General features: G+C 41.5%; 1 protein-coding gene across 1 annotated transcript in view; it reads left to right on the top strand.

The window, feature by feature from the left end:
• The first annotated feature begins 15,792 nt into the window (after positions 1–15,792).
• PLCB1 (phospholipase C beta 1) overlaps positions 15,793–18,816 on the top strand; it is a 480,198-nt gene continuing 477,174 nt past the window's right edge. Inside the window, exon 1 of the mRNA XM_075267398.1 lies at positions 15,793–16,111. Coding sequence (XP_075123499.1) covers positions 16,013–16,111 — 99 coding nt within the window. The 5' untranslated portion in view covers positions 15,793–16,012. The remainder of the gene's footprint in view (positions 16,112–18,816) is intronic.

The raw sequence follows: 18,816 nt of genomic DNA, 5'->3' as shown, positions 1-18,816 counted from the left end.
GATGGGTAGATAGATAGATAGATAGATAGATAGATAGATAGATAGATAGATAGATAGAGTGTTGGCCAAAAGTATTGGCACCCCTGCAATTCTGTCAGATAATACTCATTTTCTTCCAGAAAATGTTTGCAATCACAAATTCTTTGGTATTATTATCTTCATTTAATTTGTCTTCAATGGAAAACCACAAAAAGAATTGTCAAAAAGCCAAATTGTATATAATTCCACACCAAACATAAAATATGGGGTGGACAAAAGTATTGGCACTGTTTGAAAAATCATGTGATGCTTCTCTAATTTGTGTAATTAACAGCACCTGTGTCTTACCTGAGGCACCTAACAGGTGGTGGCAATAACTAAATTACACTTGCAGCTAGTTGAAATGGATTAAAGTTGTCTCAACCTCTGTCCTGTGTCCTTGTGTGTACCACATTGAGCATGGAGAAAAGAAAGAAGACCAAAGAACTGTCTGAGGACTTGAGAAGCAAAATTGTGAAGAAGCATCAGCAATCTCAAGGCTACAAGTCCATCTCCAAAGACCTGAATGTTCCTGTGTCTACCGTGTGCAGTGTCATCAAGAAGTTTAAAGCCCATGGCACTGTGGCTAACCTCCCTAGATGTGGATGGAAAATAAAAATTGACGAGAGATTTCAACGCAAGATTGTGCGGATGGTGGATAAAGAACCTCGACTAACATCCAAACAAGTTCAAGCTGCCCTGCAGTCCGAGGGTACAACAATGTCACCCCGTACTATCCGTCAGCGTCTGAATGAGAAGGGACTGTATGGTAGGAGACCCAGGAAGACCCCACTTCTTACCCAGAGACATAGAAAAGCCAGGCTGGAGTTTGCCAAAACTTACCTGAGAAAGCCAAAAACGTTTTGTTCTCTGGTCAGATGAGATAAAAGTAGAGCTTTGTGGGAAAAGGCATCAACATAGAGTTTACAGGAAAAAAAAGAGGCCTTCAAAGAAAAGAACACGGTCCCTACAGTCAGACATGGCGGAGGTTCCCTGATGTTTTGGGGTTGCTTTGCTGCCTCTGGCACTGGTCTGCTTGACCGTGTGCATGTCATTATGAAGTCTGAAGACTACCAACAAATTTTGCACCATAATGTAGGGCCCAGTGTGAGAAAGCTGGGTCTCCCTCAGAGGTCATGGGTCTTCCAGCAGGACAATGACCCAAAACACACTTCAGGTCAGCACTAGAAAATGGTTTGGGAGAAAGCACTGGAGACTTGTAAAGTGGCCAGCAATGAGTCCAGCCCTGAATCCCATAGAACACCTGTGGGGGAGGAGAGATCTCTTGATGGCAGTTTGGAGAAGGCCCCCTTCACATCTCAGGGACCTGGAGAAGTTTGCCAAAGAAGAATGGTCTAAAATTTCAGCAGAGCCTTGTAAGAAACTCATTGATGGTTACCGGAAGCGGTTGTGCGCAGTTATTGTGTCTAAAGGTTGTGCTACCAAGTATTAGGCTGAGGGGGCCAATACTTTTGTCCGGCCCATTTTTGGAGTTTTGTGTAAAATGATCAATGATTTGACTTTTTTTTTCATTCTCTTTTGTGTTTTTTCATTGCAAGCAAAATAAATGAAGATATTAATACCAAAGAGTTTGTGCTTGCATTCATTGTCTGGAAGAAAACGAGTATTATCTGATAGAATTGCAGGGGTGCCAATACTTTTGGCCAACACTGTAGATAGATACAGAGATAGATAGATAGATAGATAGATAGAGAGAGAGAGAGAGAGAGAGAGAGAGATAGATAGATAGATAGATAGATAGATAGATAGATAGATAGATACAAAGATGTTAGATAGATAAATAGATAGAATGATGGATAGAAACATAGATAGATACAGAGATATAGATAGATGATAGATAGATAGATAGATAGATAGATAGATAGATAGATAGATAGATAGATAAATAGATATATAAATAGATAGATAGAGAGATATAGATAGATACAGAGATAGATAGATAGATAGATAGATAGATAGATAGATAGATAGATAGATAGATAGAATAGCATGTAACTATATAGATATAATAGCATATCAATAATTTTTTTCCAAAATAAGTTGCGATTCACACCAGAATTCTGGATCTTAGTACAGGTTGCGAAGTTTGTTGTTTTTCCACCATCATTCTAACATATGCAATTTTTTGCATGCAAGAGTACAAGAGTGTATATTGATTCTCAGTCATTTTATATGTTATTTTTTGTATATTTTTATTACTTTACTATTATATCATAGCAAAGTAATGCCAAAGCAAACAACAAGCTAATCTGGATTAACAAAAAACCGAAGGCTACAAACAGAGGGTTATAGTTGAGTAAACATAAAAAAGTCTGTAACCGAACCCATAGAATTAAATAGGGTGGAAATCAACTGTTCTGTGCAGCTGTTATACCTTTGATCATCGCTCATCGAAACCTGTGCTCCAGCATGTGCATCCACTCCCCATGTGCAGGAGACAGCTAATTTACATATATAGATTAATAGTTGATTTTCTCTGCGCCAAGATTGCACTTTGAAGGGAAAAGGTATGTTCAGTATACCACCAACTGCCCCTATAGTATTGTATATGTGGTTACCCTTCTCTACTTCCAACTACCAACTTTTTCATCCTTCAATAGGTGTCGTTTCCATTGATTCTACTGCAATTGTAATTATTCCACTAGCCCCCACCATTCCTGAGCAATTAGTGTTGTTAGCTTCAGCACCCAATTTATTTATTCTATCTACTGTCAGATGGGTGTGTGCTCCAGCCTGGGACTTCCCACCTGACAGTAGATAGCCTAATTAGCATATTGGGTACAGGAAATAACACAAATTGCTCAGGAATGGTGGGGCTAAATAAAAAAATTCCAATTGCAGTAGAATCAATTACGTAGTGCCTATTGAAGGACACAAGGTGTTGGTGGGGGTAGTAAAAGCTGTAAGAGAAGAAAATATAACCCAGGTTGCACATTAATAATGCTGTCAAATAGTTATTGTATGGCTGTTAGTTGTAAGTGGTGCATGCTGTGTGATAGATTTGGTGCATCTAGTTTGATGTTGCAATTTTTTGTTTTTTAAAGGGATTTTCCAGGATAATCTCAACAAATTTCTTCTATAAAGAATGTGTGATTTTTGCCAGAATTTTCATGCAGGTACCTTAGTAAATATGGGTCAAGGAACTGGATGCAGGTTTTGATGTTTCTACCTTATATAAATATATATATTGGTACGAGGGTGTATTTTGCTTCCCCATCACTTTCTACATTATTTTTGTTTATTTTTATGACTCTGCTATGACTTCATTGTAAAGTAATGCCAAAGCAAACAAGTAAAACTGGATTATAAAATAGCTGAACCTACAAATAAAGGGTTATAGTTGAGTAAACATAAAAACGCGTGTGACCAAACCTATAGAGTTGTGTTTTATTCACATGATTGTTTACAAATCCAAATATTTGCTTATGGCTTGGAAAGTTATGGATACCTGTGATGGCGACATGTCTGTATGTAACGTGACTCGCATGTAACACTATGTTGTAAACAGTGTCAAGAATCCATAAAATAGGCCATAAATGTATCAAAAAATTCTACCAATAGACCCCCAAATTCCCCCAGTTGCATTTTGCAACAGAATAGTTGATTATTAGAGATGAGCGAGTAGTATTCCATCGAGTAGGTATTTGATCGAATACTACGGTATTCGAAATACTCATACTCAATCGAGTACCACTCGCTATTCGAATGGAAAAGTTTGATGCAGAACCAGCATTGATTGGCCGAATGCTATACAGTCGGCCAATCAACGCTGGTTCTTCTCCTACCTTTAGAAGTCTTCTCCGTGCAGCTTCCCCGCGGTGTCTTCCGGATCTGAATTCACTCTGCCGGGCATCGGGCCTGAGCAGAGCCGACTGCGCATGTCCCCTTGTAGTGCCGGCATGCGCAGTCGGCTCTGCCCAGGCCCGATGCCTGGCAGAGTGAATTCAGAGCCGGAAGACGCCGCAGGGACGCTGCAAGGAAAAGACTTCTCGGAGGATCCAGCCCGACCCTCACTCGTGGACTTGGTAAGTATAATTTGATCGAATGTTGCCTACCCTTGAAACGAGCATTTTCCCCCCATAGACTATAATAGGGTTCGATATTCGATTCGAGTAGTCAAATATTGAGGGGCTACTCGAAACGAATATCGAACCTCGAACATTTTACTGTTCGCTCATCTCTATTGATTATGTCAAAACAAATCTCATGAGGTCAGTCCATATCTTCTAATGAAGAATTCTGGAGCATTATACAGTGTTGGGCCACTGTGGAGCATATTATACTGTGTGGGGCTACTGGAGCATTATACAGTGTTGGGCCACTGTGGAGCATATTATACTGTGTGGGGCTACTGGAGCATTATACAGTGTTGGGCCACTGTGGAGCATATTATACTGTGTGGGGCTACTGGAGCATTATACAGTGTTGGGCCACTGTGGAGCATAATATACTGTGTGGGGCTACTGGAGCATTATACAGTGTTGGGCCACTGTGGAGCATATTATACTGTGTGGGGCTACTGGAGCATTATACAGTGTTGGGCCACTGTGGAGCATATTATACTGTGTGGGGCTACTGGAGCATTATACAGTAATGGGTCACTATGGAGCATATTATACTGTGTGGGGCTACCGGAGCATTATACAGTGTTGGGCCACTGTGGAGCATATTATACTGTGTGGGGCCACTGGAGTATTATACAGTAATGGGCCACTGTGTAGCATATTATACTGTGTGGGGCCACTTTGGGGCATTATACTGTATGCAGGCCACTAAGTGACATTATACTGTATAGAAGGGCCACTTAGGAAAATTATACAGTGCGGAGGGGCTGCTGGAGCATTATAATGTATTGAGCCACTGGAGCATTATACTGTGTGGGGCCACTCTGGAGCATTATATTAATGGAGGCCATTATGGGACATTATAGTGTGTGGAGGGGGACTGTGGAACATAATGTGTGGAGGGGCCGGCATTGGGACATTATACTGTGGGATGGCAGAATAGAAAAAAATTCAGAATGCAGCACGAAAAGACAATGGCATAAAAGGTATAATATAGGTACCATAGATAAGTTCCTGAGAAAAATTCTCGTTCAAAGTTAGGTCCCACTTTCAGAAAGATTAGGAACCACTGACCTATACAAACTTACTGTGACATTTAATTAATAAAACAAATGAATATTTATTGAATTTCTTCATTCACTGGGAGGTTCTATAAGTTTCAGAGTCAAAGAATTACCCACAAAATGGTTTACCAAAAATGTTCAATCCCAGCCGCAAAAGCAAAATTCATTAGGCTGCTGTTTAGACTTTCGTTGGAGAGGAAGGAAAAAATTAAAAATATAAAAATAAGCACCATGACGTCTGTACTGTTTACATTGCACCCCGTCTGTTTCTTAGTGGCCGCAGTAGTTGCAGTATCTGAGGCCTGCACAATGCAGGACGGAGCCGTGGTCTCATCCATATGCTGCAAAAAAGTTTAGGTGCATAAAAGCTACTGAAAGTTTTACCCCATAAATTACTTTTCATCTAAGCGTGATCCGTCCTCCAAATAGTGAATTCATTCTGTACATGTATTTTATTGTATTTTTATCGGGAACAAACTGACATGTTCTGCCTTGTCCTCATTTATGTTCTACATCAAATAATAGGTAAACATAACACTTCACTTACCTGAAATAGTCCGCGACTCTTCTGTCTGCAAACAATAACTTTCCCAATTGGAACACAACAGCGTGATGGTAAGAACTTTGGGAACACTGTGTGTCGGGCTCTATCATGTGTGGATATTATGCAAGCATTACAAAGACCAAAAAACTCCACCAACTCCAGTACTTTCCATCGTTTCATTGCTCCATTGATCCCAACATGGATGGAATTTTTTGTAACCATTTTTTCCCCCCACCATTTTCCACTGCAATCTATGGGGTTAGTTTTGTGGCTGATATTAGGCTTCTACTGTCAAGTGGGTGGTCCCAGGCAGGAGCAGGCTAGAGAGGATCTTGGCCACTACCCAGAGGACAGACCTGTCTGCTTCCTGCTCCATTCTTTGTGCATCACCATCAATTCATGGGGATTTCAATGTCAGACACCACCAATCTGATATTGATATTCTTAGGGTAGGTCACAAAAATTTGTAGCCCTCACCACCCCTTTAAACCAATTCAATACAATAACACAATAGGCTAAGAAAACCCATGAGTGACTGCACTTTACTACACAATCATTGAATGGACTCACACAGAGATAATATGATAGATAGCATATTATTTCCTGATAGAATATCACTTTGCATCATCATAACCAGAAAGCTCTGGAACTACTTTACATTAAAGGGGTAGTCCCATCTCAAGGATCATATCTATTCCAAAATATTTTGCTTTAGAAATGCTGCTTTGTTTGCCTGCTAAGTGACCTTATTCCTCCCATAGTTTACACAGCATATAACCACGGACCTGTGATATAGGAAAAGTGATGTCACTCACTGCTCTGTCGGCAGGACAATCAGTTCAGCTAATTGCAGTTTGCTGTTATCTCTCTATGTAAACACACATATAACACTGAGTCCATTCTGTACAAGCATTTGCATATTATCTGATCTGCATAAGTATTGTGAGACTTCAGTTTCCCGTTCAGCAAGAGGGAATGGGGGCGAGGATACAGGAAGTGAGAAGAAAAGACAACAGGCAAAGCTGAAACACGGAGAAGGAAAAACGCCTTTAAGTAAGCAAATCATGTATACTGACTGCTCTGCTGATTCTGGAACAGTTGGAACTTTCCAATAACCATTCTTGAGCAATTGGTACAGTTATTTTCAGTGCCTGACATATTGAGCTCTCTACTATCAAGTAGGTGTTTCTGGTCTAGCGAATATAGGTGTAAGGGAATTGCAATAGGAACAATTCCCCAGTAGCTGCTGGAAACCCTGGGAAAGGGGCACAAGAGACAGTGAGTCCTAAGCTGAAACCTCCTACTGTCCCTTCCTGCTAGCTGGTTCTATCCTAGGTGATAAGCGACAACTGGACGACAAAACCCTTCCTAAATACGTGACACACGAAATGCAGACAAGACAAACAACAACAAGGGAGGTCAGCTAGCCAGAGGTCAGAAACAGTCGAGCAATGCAATGTCAAAATCGACATCCAAAAGAGTAGTCAATAGGGAAAGCCAGAGGTCAAGAATCAGAATACAAGAATAAACAGCAAGAGAAAAGCCAGCACGCACAAGGCAATAGCAAGCACCAATGTGAATGTGAGCCAAGAATAAATAGGGAGGAAGAACCCGCCCTGGAGTTGATAGGTGGATAGGCTGTCAATCACAGGGCAAGGCTAAGCTTAACTATTAGAGGAGCAGAGAGAAATGAAGGTGAAGGCAGACGGGTGTGGTGGAAAATCAGTTACAGAGGTTGCACAGTGTGGACACTGCTCAACGAAAAATACTAAGCAAAGAATCAAACTGAATACGCCTCCTACGCCGCAGGGCGGAGGGTGGCGCAGAAACCAGAACAGGCAGAGACGTTACAATAGGGTGGCTCTTTGCCTACTCCTGCCTGAGGCCACCCAATCGATAGTACACCATCAATCATTTTAGCCTGGAAAACCCCTTTAAAAACAAATTGGAACCTATACCATAACGAGATTAGAGTTACTTTAAGGGAGGACACATCTGTAGAATACCGTCCATGTAGAACACCAATAGCACACTTAAATACGGATGTGTGAATAAGCCCACCCTTTGTTCTGGGATATACCTGTTTACCATTGGGCTAGTCTATTAAAGATTCCAGGAACAAGGAGAGGGTGCCAGAATCTTACTGACCAAGGAAAGGCACATCCAAGTACTTATCACCAAACACCCGTATCACGCCTTCTACTAGAATGACTTGGGTAATAAGATGGCATTGGGACTTCAGTTTTATCCAAATGGCTCCTGTTAAATGAAGATATTATAAGGAAATTAACTAAGTAACTAGGATGTTACTGTATATCTGCATTTCTACTATTCAACCCAAAGTTCACCGAAAAGGGTGTCATGAACGTGATCGGTGAGGTCTCAGTTAGTAGAATGGGGGTCCTATATCTCTTTGAATCCGGTCAGAGAGGACATGAGAGGCTTCACTATCTCCAACACCATTTACAGAGAATTACAGAAATGCTGAAATAATGCAGATTTCGGTAGCCACATTGTCGAACATAAACACTCCATATTATCTTATTACCATATTGTGAATACTCCTCAGTTTGCGGCCGCTGTTTACTTTAACGTCACCACCGCCAAGGCAAATTCGCTCTGTTGATTGCACACGGCAGCCATGAATTTTTCATGCTTTTCAGTCTATTGAAGGAAATGCACAGAAAAATGTGTTTTCTTCACAGATGTAGGTAACTGCACTGGCCGTGTTAATCTCCGGATATTCTAAGGTCTGGAATAATTTATGGCTTCTGTGGTATGAAAAAGCTGTGAGTCCTCAAGAAGGAAACGCCCTCCGCACAATTACTTCTGCAATCCTTTATAGGTCTGCACAGGGTTAGAAAAATATGTCTGCTTTCTTCCAAACGCAACTCCATACTTGTCTACTGGGTATGTATGTAACTGCAGCCCAAATCCACTTACCTCAGTGGACCTGAGCTGTAATACCAGTGATTGCTCACTGGTACCCTATATATCACAGAGCTCAGCTTCTCTCCTCTATCATATAACCCTATATATCACAGAGCTCAGCTTCTCTCCTCTATCATATGACCCTGTATATCACAGAGCTCAGCTTCTCTCCTCTATCATATAACCCTATATATCACAGAGCTCAGCTTCTCTCCTCTATCATATAACCCTATATATCACAGAGCTCAGCTTCTCTCCTTTATCATATAACCCTATATATAACAGAACTCAGCTTCTCTCCTCTATCATATAACCCTATATATAACAGAGCTCAGCTTCTCTCCTCTATCATATAATCCTATATATCACAGAGCTCAGCTTCTCTCCTCTATCATATAATCCTATATATCACAGAGCTCAGCTTTTCTCCTCTATCATATAACCCTATATGTCACAGAGCTCAGCTTCTCTCCTCTATCATATAACCCTATATATCACAGAGCTCAGCTTCTTTCCTCTATCCTATAACCCTATATATCACAGAGCTCAGTTTCTCTCCTCTATCCTATAACCCTATATATCACAGAGCTCAGCTTCTCTCCTCTATCATATAACCATATATCACAGAGCTCAGCTTCTCTCCTCTATCATATAACCCTATATATCACAGAGCTCAGCTTCTCTCCTCTATCATATAACCCTATATATCACAGAGCTCAGCTTCTCTCCTCTATCATATAACCCTATATATAACAGAGCTCAGCTTCTCTCCTCTATCATATAACCCTATATATCACAGAGCTCAGCTTCTCTCCTCTATCATATAACCCTATATATAACAGAGCTCAGCTTCTCTCCTCTATCATATAACCCTATATATCACAGAGCTCAGCTTCTCTCCTCTATCATATAACCCAATATATATCACAGAGCTCAGCTTCTCTCCTCTATCATATAACCCTATATATCACAGAGCTCAGCTTCTGTCCTCTATCATATAACTCTATATATAACAGAGCTCAGCTTCTCTCCTCTATCATATAACCCTATATATCACAGAGCTCAGCTTCTCTCCTCTATCATATAACCCTATATATCACAGAGCTCAGCTTCTCTCCTCTATCATATAACCCGATATATCACAGAGCTCAGCTTCTCTCCTCTATCATATAACCCTATATATCACAGAGTTCAGCTTCTCTCCTCTATCATATAACCCTATATATCACAGAGCTCAGCTTCTCTCCTCTATCATATAACACTATATATCACAGAGCTCAGCTTCTCTCCTCTATCATATAACCCAATATATATCACAGAGCTCAGCTTCTCTCCTCTATCATATAACCCTATATATCACAGAGCTCAGCTTCTCTCCTCTATCATATAATCCTATATATCACAGAGCTCAGCTTCTCTCCTCTATCATATAACCCTATATATCACAGAGCTCAGCTTCTCTCCTCTATCATATAACCCTATATATCACAGAGCTCAGCTTCTCTCCTCTATCATATAACCCAATATATATCACAGAGCTCAGCTTCTCTCCTCTATCATATAACCCTATATATCACAGAGCTCAGCTTCTCTCCTCTATCACATAACCCTATATAACACAGAGCTCAGCTTTAATAACATACAACGACATTGCCTGATGTAGGAAAAATGTACAGAGAATACATACAGACACTTTTTTCAATTTAGATGTATTCCCCTTTTAGTTAATATGATTTGTCAATCAGTAGTCCAACTTTTAGAAACCTCTCCCTTGCTGAGAATAAATTTCCCCAAGTCCCCATTCTTTGCCAGAGTGCAGGATTTGCCAAAACTGCTGTGTGCTTATTCCACAATTTCTTTTGCTCCCATTAAAGGGGTTTTCTGGGACTAAAATATTGATAACACACTTAGTATATGTATATCAGATTAATGAGCCTTTAAGGAGACACCAGAATGCTACGGCGCCTATACTACCAGACCCTACATTATACAGCAGCGGGCCTTATTGCAGCTCAGTCCTATTCACTTCTAAATGAGATACTGCAACCCCATTGACTTACATCGAAACACTTCTGTGCAAACATCCAATGCAAAAATAAATGGCCTGCCCCTGATTTCAGAGAGACACCCCAAGAATGTATCCCCAATGAGTTCAATGGGCGTAATCCAGAGACCCTTCACTTCCACAGCAAACCTATTGCAGAAATATGAGCCTATACCCTGCAGAATTATAAGGTGGCTTAACCTCTAAATAGGGTTTTTTTGCGCAATATATTGTGGAAAGTTCCTGCACAAAGTCAAACACTTTGATCGTCCTGTAGAACCAGCATAGTATAATACTGTAGAACATTTGATTCATTCCCAGCACAATCCAAGATGGTCTCTGACGATACCTTATACAATAAGAGTCTTACAAATAAGGGAGATAATAATGCAAAAAAAACCTAAATAAAAGTAAAAACCCAATATAATGAATCCTATGTTGGCAGTGGGATCCGATAACAAGTAGTGTACACGCCTGTAGATATTGGTATGCTTCTCCCATAACTCATTTTTGATGAATCATATTGAATGTTGAAATGCTCCAGTAGTTTTTGAAATAGCTTTCCATTTGATTTCTTGTTGTAAAAACATCAAGGGAATTAGAATCTTCAGAAAGTCGTCGAGTTCTTCTGTCATCTTTCTCCTTGCCTGGGTCTCGGAGAACAGTCTCCATCGCGTACGGGCGGATATTAATATTAGTTTTTTATGATCAGAAGTAGCCTGTGTATATTAGGATGGGTAATAAATCGTAATAAATCAATGACAATGAGAAAAAACGGGGAACTAACTGAAGAAAAACACAACAGGCCAGAATTGTGGCCTAGTACACTGCCTGCCAATAAGTATTTGGACACCTGTGGTAGAATAGAAAAACAACATTTATTCCTATCCAATAGTTGGTAGACCCAGCAGATGCTTCCTTACAGATGGTATTGATGGACACAATACTCCCGGATGCCTGGTGACACTCCTGGTGTATGTGAGCCATCGGTTGGGCGCGGTTTCTCTGGCCAGCACTCGTCAGTCTCTGTCTCCCAGTTTCGGGGGTCTGCCGACTCAGGACACATTCCTACAATCACCGTTCACCTTCCACTTCATAATCATATAGGCCACTATCGATTTTGGGTAGTTCAGTGCGCTTGCTATGTCCCTTAAGGATCGACCATTTCTGTGGTACCCCACAATTACCCCTTTCTTCAAATCGGACAACTCTGCACTTCATGGCATCTTGTATGTATTTAGCTTACTTATATAGCGCCATCATATTCCGCAGCGAATTACAGATATTGTCAGTCACTGTCTGATATAGAACTCATAATCCCTACTCACTATCAGGATGTCTTTGGAGTATGGGAGGAAACACAAACATGGGGAGAACATACAAACTTCTGGAAGCAGCAATATAATGACTCAAATACCATCGAAATAAAAGTGTCTGACTGCACCATGAAACAAATACTTGGTGCAAAAGATGTAGACAAAATCTGTAGAGATAAAACTTAAAGGGATTCTATCATTAAAATGACGTTTTCTCAATCACACGTAGGAATAGCCTTAAGAAAGACTATTCTTCTCCTACCTTTAGATGTCTTAGGTGTCTTTAGAACCAGGCCTAAATTCCCCATGTGATCCCCCATCACCGTCCTCATAGACCTCTGGTGGGGGGCCACACAGTGGCTCAGTGGTTAGCACTGCAGCCTTGCAGCACTGGAGTCCTGGTGTTCAAATCCCGCCAAGGGCAAATAAACATCTGCAAGGAGTTTGTATGTTCTCCCCGTGTTTGCATGGATTTCCATCCCATATTCTAAAGACATACTGATAGGGAAAAAATGTACATTGTGAGCTCTATGTGGGACTCACAATCTACATTTAAAAAAAAAAAGACCTCTGGTGGTGCACCTCCAAACCCCTCTCAGTTCCGCATGTAAGTGCCCCCCATGCCCCCAGAGATCCACTGTTAGCAGTGACCACCTGTCCCTACCCCCCTGCTCCCCCAGAGCCTTGTTCTGGTTACTTACATTAGGTTCACACCTACGTTCAGGTTTCCATTTGATGGGTCTGCTTGGGGAAGGGGGTCCTGGGAGCATAAAGTACTGTGAGGGGGCCACTGTGCATTATATAATACTGTGTGTGGGTCACTGTGGGCATATAATACTGTGTGGGGGATCCACTACAGAGCAAATAATACTGTGTGGTGACCACTGTGGAGCATTTAATACCATGTGAGGGCCACTGTGGGCATATAATACTGTGTGAGGGCCACTGTGGAGCATATAATACCGTGTGAGGGCCACTGTGACCATATAATACTGTGTGGGGGCCACTGCGCAGCATATATTACTGTGTGGGGACCACTGTGGGCATATAATACTGTGTAGGGACCACTGTGGGCATATAATACTGTGTGGGGACCACTCTGAAGCATATAATACTGTGTGGGGGCCACTGCGGAGCCTATAATACTGTGTCAGGGCCACTGTGGAGTTTATAATACTGTGTGGGGACCACTGCACAGCATATAATACTGTGTGGGGACCAGTGTGGACATATAATACTGTGTGAAGACCACTGCGCAGCATATAATACTGTGTGGGGGCCACTGCGGAGCATATAATGCTGTGTGTGGGCCACTGTGGGCATATTAAGCTGTGTGGGGCCACTGTGAAGCATATAATACTGTGTCAGGACCACTGTGGAGTGGCACTATTAACAGTATAAGGCCCTATTCACATGGTGGAATCTGGCACTGATTTTGTAGTGTATTTTACACATACAGTAAATCAGCAACAGATTCTCCCTCATTCTGTCTCCTATTGAAACTAATTGAAGCAGGAAGCAGGAAAAAAAAAGTGTCCTGCTGGATTTTGCTGCGGATTCTGCTGCTGATTCAGAAGCCACATCTTGAGACTCCGCACTGGTTAGACTCATTTGGGCCTAATCTGTGATGGAAAACAACAACAAAATGTTGATACCCCGAATTGTGAGCCGGGGGCCAAAAATAAAGAAGAATCCAAGGCAAATGTCCGCCTCAAATTCCTCTTTACTTTCCAATGTCTGTACAGGTTGTACGTACTGCTCCTGGAGTGGACTGTAATACACTCTATGTATTGACTAAGGGACTCAACATCATGTCCTGAAACGCGTAAGCTGTGCTTCCTTTTTTCTTGTTCCTGGAGCATGTATATGTTTCTTTTTTTATATTTAATGAAGTAAAAGTTACATTTTAAATAATCTGATTGCCGGACGAAATCCTTTTTGAATTATTGCTGTTGACCCCCACAGTCTGGGGTCGTCCGTTGCAATTGTTGGACATACATAGTCAGATGTAGCGGTTAGTTTTTGGAATTTTTGTAATACACTCTATTCCATACGTCTCCCTCGGCAAAAACACTCAATTATAATTGTTATTTTTTCTGCAGTGTGTATGAGGTACTCCAAAAGGGACCCACTGGGGCTCTGTCGCCGAAGGGCCCACACAAACCTGGAGCAGAGCTGCTGTAGGCTCCAGACAGTGTACGTAATAGGTTTTGGTGTAAGGACACAGCAAGGTCTGCTGTTTGGCGTGTGGTTGTGGGTGTCAGACCCCACAGATTGAATACTGATGAACTATTAACAGATATTGCATTGAAGTCCAGGTCTACGAGCACGTGGTGATACACATACAGTAATGTCACAACACAGGAATAATGCAAAAGTTGCATTGCAGTAAAGGGATAATGCAAACACAAGGAGTGACATGTAACCATGGTCAGCTATAGCACAATTGTAATAGGGAAACTTAAACAGGTATTTGGGTATTTCGTTAGCCCTAATCCATAGAATGGGGGATAACTTACTAATCGACAGAGGGCTAACCACTGGTACTTCCTCCAATAACCAGAATGTGGGTCTGTTCTTTGGTTTAAATGGAGTGTCAGGTCAAGCATGAGTGCTAGAGACACCTATGTACAGGACACAGCGCCTATATTTCCTGACGTCCCATACAAGTGAGTGGAGCGGCCCTGCACGTCCAGAACCTCCGTTTATTTAAGGTTACAAGGACGCCCATTCTCGTGATCACTGCTGGCCCCAGTGGTCGACCTCCACTGATAAGCAAATAATCTTTTACCCAGTAGGAAGAGAAGGACTACAGATCCCTATTCCACAACAGGGAACCACCATGGCTACACCTGCACTTTGTATGTTTGATCCCATAGTTTAGAGAACACCTCTGAGCAAGTGTGAAAATCTCAATGCCATCCATCATCTGATCGGCGCTGCCATCCTGAGTGTTTTGCTGTTTTGTTTATCCAAATCCATTCAGCTATTCCAAAGATATAAGCCCTGTTAGCATTGATGCAAATTAGGATATAGTAGCCAAGCGGGCGGTAACATTGCATGACATACATCATAGAGACTTGCCAGTGTTACCGCCCACTTGACTATTAAACCCTAATTTCTACCGCAATAAAGGCTTATATCTTTGGATTAGCTGACAGCGCCTCTCATGGATGTAGCCATTGAGCTGTTCAGACCTAGCGACAGGTCCATGATAGTACTGCACCTCTCCTATGGAGCAGACCGTGTGCTGCTATATATCGGCTTCCACATAGGGTGCACGATATATCCATCAGTAAAATAAAACTGACCATGTTTCCGCCATTTGTCCTGCCCTCTGCCCTCTTGAGTGTATGGCTGCCTTCACCCTCACTGGATATATGGACCAACCGTATAGTTATAACAAATCTATACTGGGACTTAGCTATAGGGGGTGCAGCGGTCGCAGTCACTACCATACCCTGAACTCAGAGGGGTCCCAAGTGCCCTATAAAATCCACCACAATTCTATAAGAAACATTGCACCTTGCAGTGACTCCTCTGATCTGTACCTCCCCAGCCCAGAGCTCTCATACTATTGCTGTGTCTTGGATCCATGTGAGCAGGTCATGCAGGGACTTGTAGTTCTATGAGATTTCAGCACCAGATCGCTGGCTGGGTGCAGTGCCGAGCTTCCTCCTGCAGGGGGCGCTGCAGTCCTGCCAGGCTCTGGGTAAAGTTGGCTTGCTGTGATTGCAGGGAGGACAAGGCGTTGCATATGCATGTGTCTGCTTTCTTGCTCCATGGCAAAGGGGGGCGAAGTGCTGAATGGTTGTAGCTGGAGGAGTAGGAGGAGGCAGCTGGAGGAGTAGGCAGAACTGTCAGCTCTGGGCTGCTGCCGGCTAGCTCGGGCTGTCTAGTGTCAGCTGTGCCTGCTTTCTTCCTCTATCCACCCGATCAGCCTCCTCCATCCACAGCCTGTCCGGGAATTGTGTCTTACTGGGCTGCCTTGGAAGCCTCAATGTGTGGACATGGCAGGGGCACAGCCAGGGGTCCATGCTCTGCAGCTCAAACGTGTCTGCGTCTCTGACACCCTGAAAAGAGGATCCAAGTGTATTAAATGGGATGATGTAAGTAGCTGTGTATTACCTGTGCATGCATGTGTGTGTGTGACATGTGTCACGTGTGTGTGTGTGTGTGTGTGTGTGTGTGTGTGTGACATGTGTCACCTGTGCCAGGTACTGCTGTACATGACCACATGTACCCTGCTGCAGGCATTGAATGAACCTGCTGACAATGTCATGTGCCCTACACTCTAGGGGTTAAACAGGCATGATGGACTGTCACATAGGATAGCTTTTGTTTTTTTCCAACAAGATGACTCAAGGAGGATATAAATATTACTCCAGAGAGTGTTATGTTTCTCCAGCCCACACTGAATAAGGCATCTTGTCACATGGAAGCAATGACAAGTGGATGTGGGTGCAGGAAAAGGCTCCATTCTGTGCAGCAGAGACCCCACATATAGGGCTATTATGTGGCTAGCACCATAGACACCATAGACACTGACAGCTGTCACTTCACAGGCTCTTATTATGCAGCCACTCATTACATAGATGCCAGCAAAACCCCAGGGATCTGTAGATTGGACTTGGGCTGTGCTTGATGCAGTCAACAAACAGGTGGTTGTTTATATAGTGCGATAGGGGACATGATGCATGTGCTATATACTATATACATGTCATTCTCACAGGTGCGTTATGCATTTATATAGCAGATGGCTCTCCATTGAGGGACATTTAAAGTTTCGGACTTTTGCATGTGTTATTCTATAATAACCACTTAAGATGCTGCAAAAGAGTCCAGCACGCTATAGAATATATATATATATATATATATATATATATATATATATATATATATATATATATATATTGCAGCTTCCTGTATGCCCCTCTAGAATGGATTCCCAGTGACTAGAGAGATTACTTTTATATAATAAAAATTGAATATTATAATATAATAAATATATAATATATATGTATATATAATATATCTAGATACATATAAAATATAATATATATATTTATAATTTATGCATTATATATATATATATATATATATATATATATGCACTTAAAATATATTATAGATGGAATATACATATATATATATATATATATATATATATATATATATATATATATATATATATAGTATAATATAATATAATACATCTATATATGACTCCTAGTGAAACATTGTAATTACATGAATACAAAATGACTATCAGTATAAATACCAGTAACTCATAGATTGGGATAGAGGTGACGACTTTGCCATCTTTAAGTACAAGTACATTTGGATAAATACAATACATTTCCTTTACATGATCTAATACCATAATCGCTCAATACACAAGATCTGTAAAGTTCTGCAGAATATGGCGGGGCTATAGAAGTGAGTTTAATAAATATATATACAATGTTGTTCCATTGTAAGTTGAGACCATAACTCTACAGAACACTAATAATTGGAAATGAAGACTCAAAAATGTCACCAAGCACCTGTAAAAAGGAGGAATAAAGAAAAGTCATCGGTTATCTTATATAGATTTAGCAAATCCTGTAAATCGCCTACTATGATGGTGACGGGAACTTATTTAGGGTCTTGGAAAGTATATACAGTGCACCCCAAAAAATAACATTGAGCTGCTGTCACTTGGGGACAGATCAGCCAGGCATAGGAAAAGAGAAGAACAGGACATGTAGTACCGCACTATAGTGTAGAGAGGTGCTATTGGTCAGCCAGTCACTGCATGCACCCCTCTAATATAGCGGTTTACCATTGGGATCTCCATTGTATGTCGAGTCCCGTCTCAGATTATAGGGGTCCAGAAAAGACCCTGCAGCAATATTGTATCTTGAGGACATTGGGGGACGCTGTCATATGTATTATCGGTAGTTGCGGGTAACATTATTGAATTTGCCATGACTTCCTTTTACCATAGAGCAGCCACTATTACTATAAAGAATCCCCGTCCGCAGACCCCTCTCCTTTACAATATACTGTAGCACCTACTGAAAACTGTCAGCATGGAGGGCCCATCCTCTGACAACTCTCATTACACCCAGTAGTATAGGGGAAGACAATCTGACAACATGTGCAGTACCACGTGTGCTTACACAAGGTTTAGCGCTAAGGCTCTAGTCACACTTACGGAATAACTTGCAGAAGATAAATGAATAGGGTTTATAGTCACCGACAAAAAAATCAGAATGGGACTGTGAGCCAATGGATTACAAAGGATAATAATCCTCAACCTCATTCTCTATGGAATTAGACACAGAATCTGCACCTAAATCCTCATCAAATCTGCCAATAATCTGCACCCGGTGCAGTGAATGCAGCATTTTATCTCCTGTACCCGGGGACAAAAATTTGCAAAAAGAATGAGCCTGTTCTTATGGATTGTGCACACAATAGATGTGGATTAGTTACATTTAGGCTGAGGCCACACATTGTTACAGCAAAGTCAATGAGATTTTATTTACTGCCCTCCCACGTTACAGAAAAAACGCCGTAGAAAGCGCAGTATTTAGAAAAAACACTTTAGAGCATTTTGTAGCATGCTAATTTTACCAGCGAAATTCTGCATTTTTTCCCATAGACTGATATGGGGGAGCCAAAAATGCAAAACCTTGCAGAAAAGCAGGGACAAAGGTGTTTATGGGGTTGTGTTTTCCGCTACATTAGCTGCATTTTGTATGTGTAGGCTTGGCCTACATGGGGCTGATGCACTGGCAGAAATGCTGGCGTGTAGAGAGATAAGACT

This window comes from Leptodactylus fuscus, chromosome 3 (assembly GCF_031893055.1).
Source record: "Leptodactylus fuscus isolate aLepFus1 chromosome 3, aLepFus1.hap2, whole genome shotgun sequence".
Taxonomy (NCBI): domain Eukaryota; kingdom Metazoa; phylum Chordata; class Amphibia; order Anura; family Leptodactylidae; genus Leptodactylus; species Leptodactylus fuscus.
This window is presented reverse-complemented; position numbering and strand designations above follow the sequence as displayed.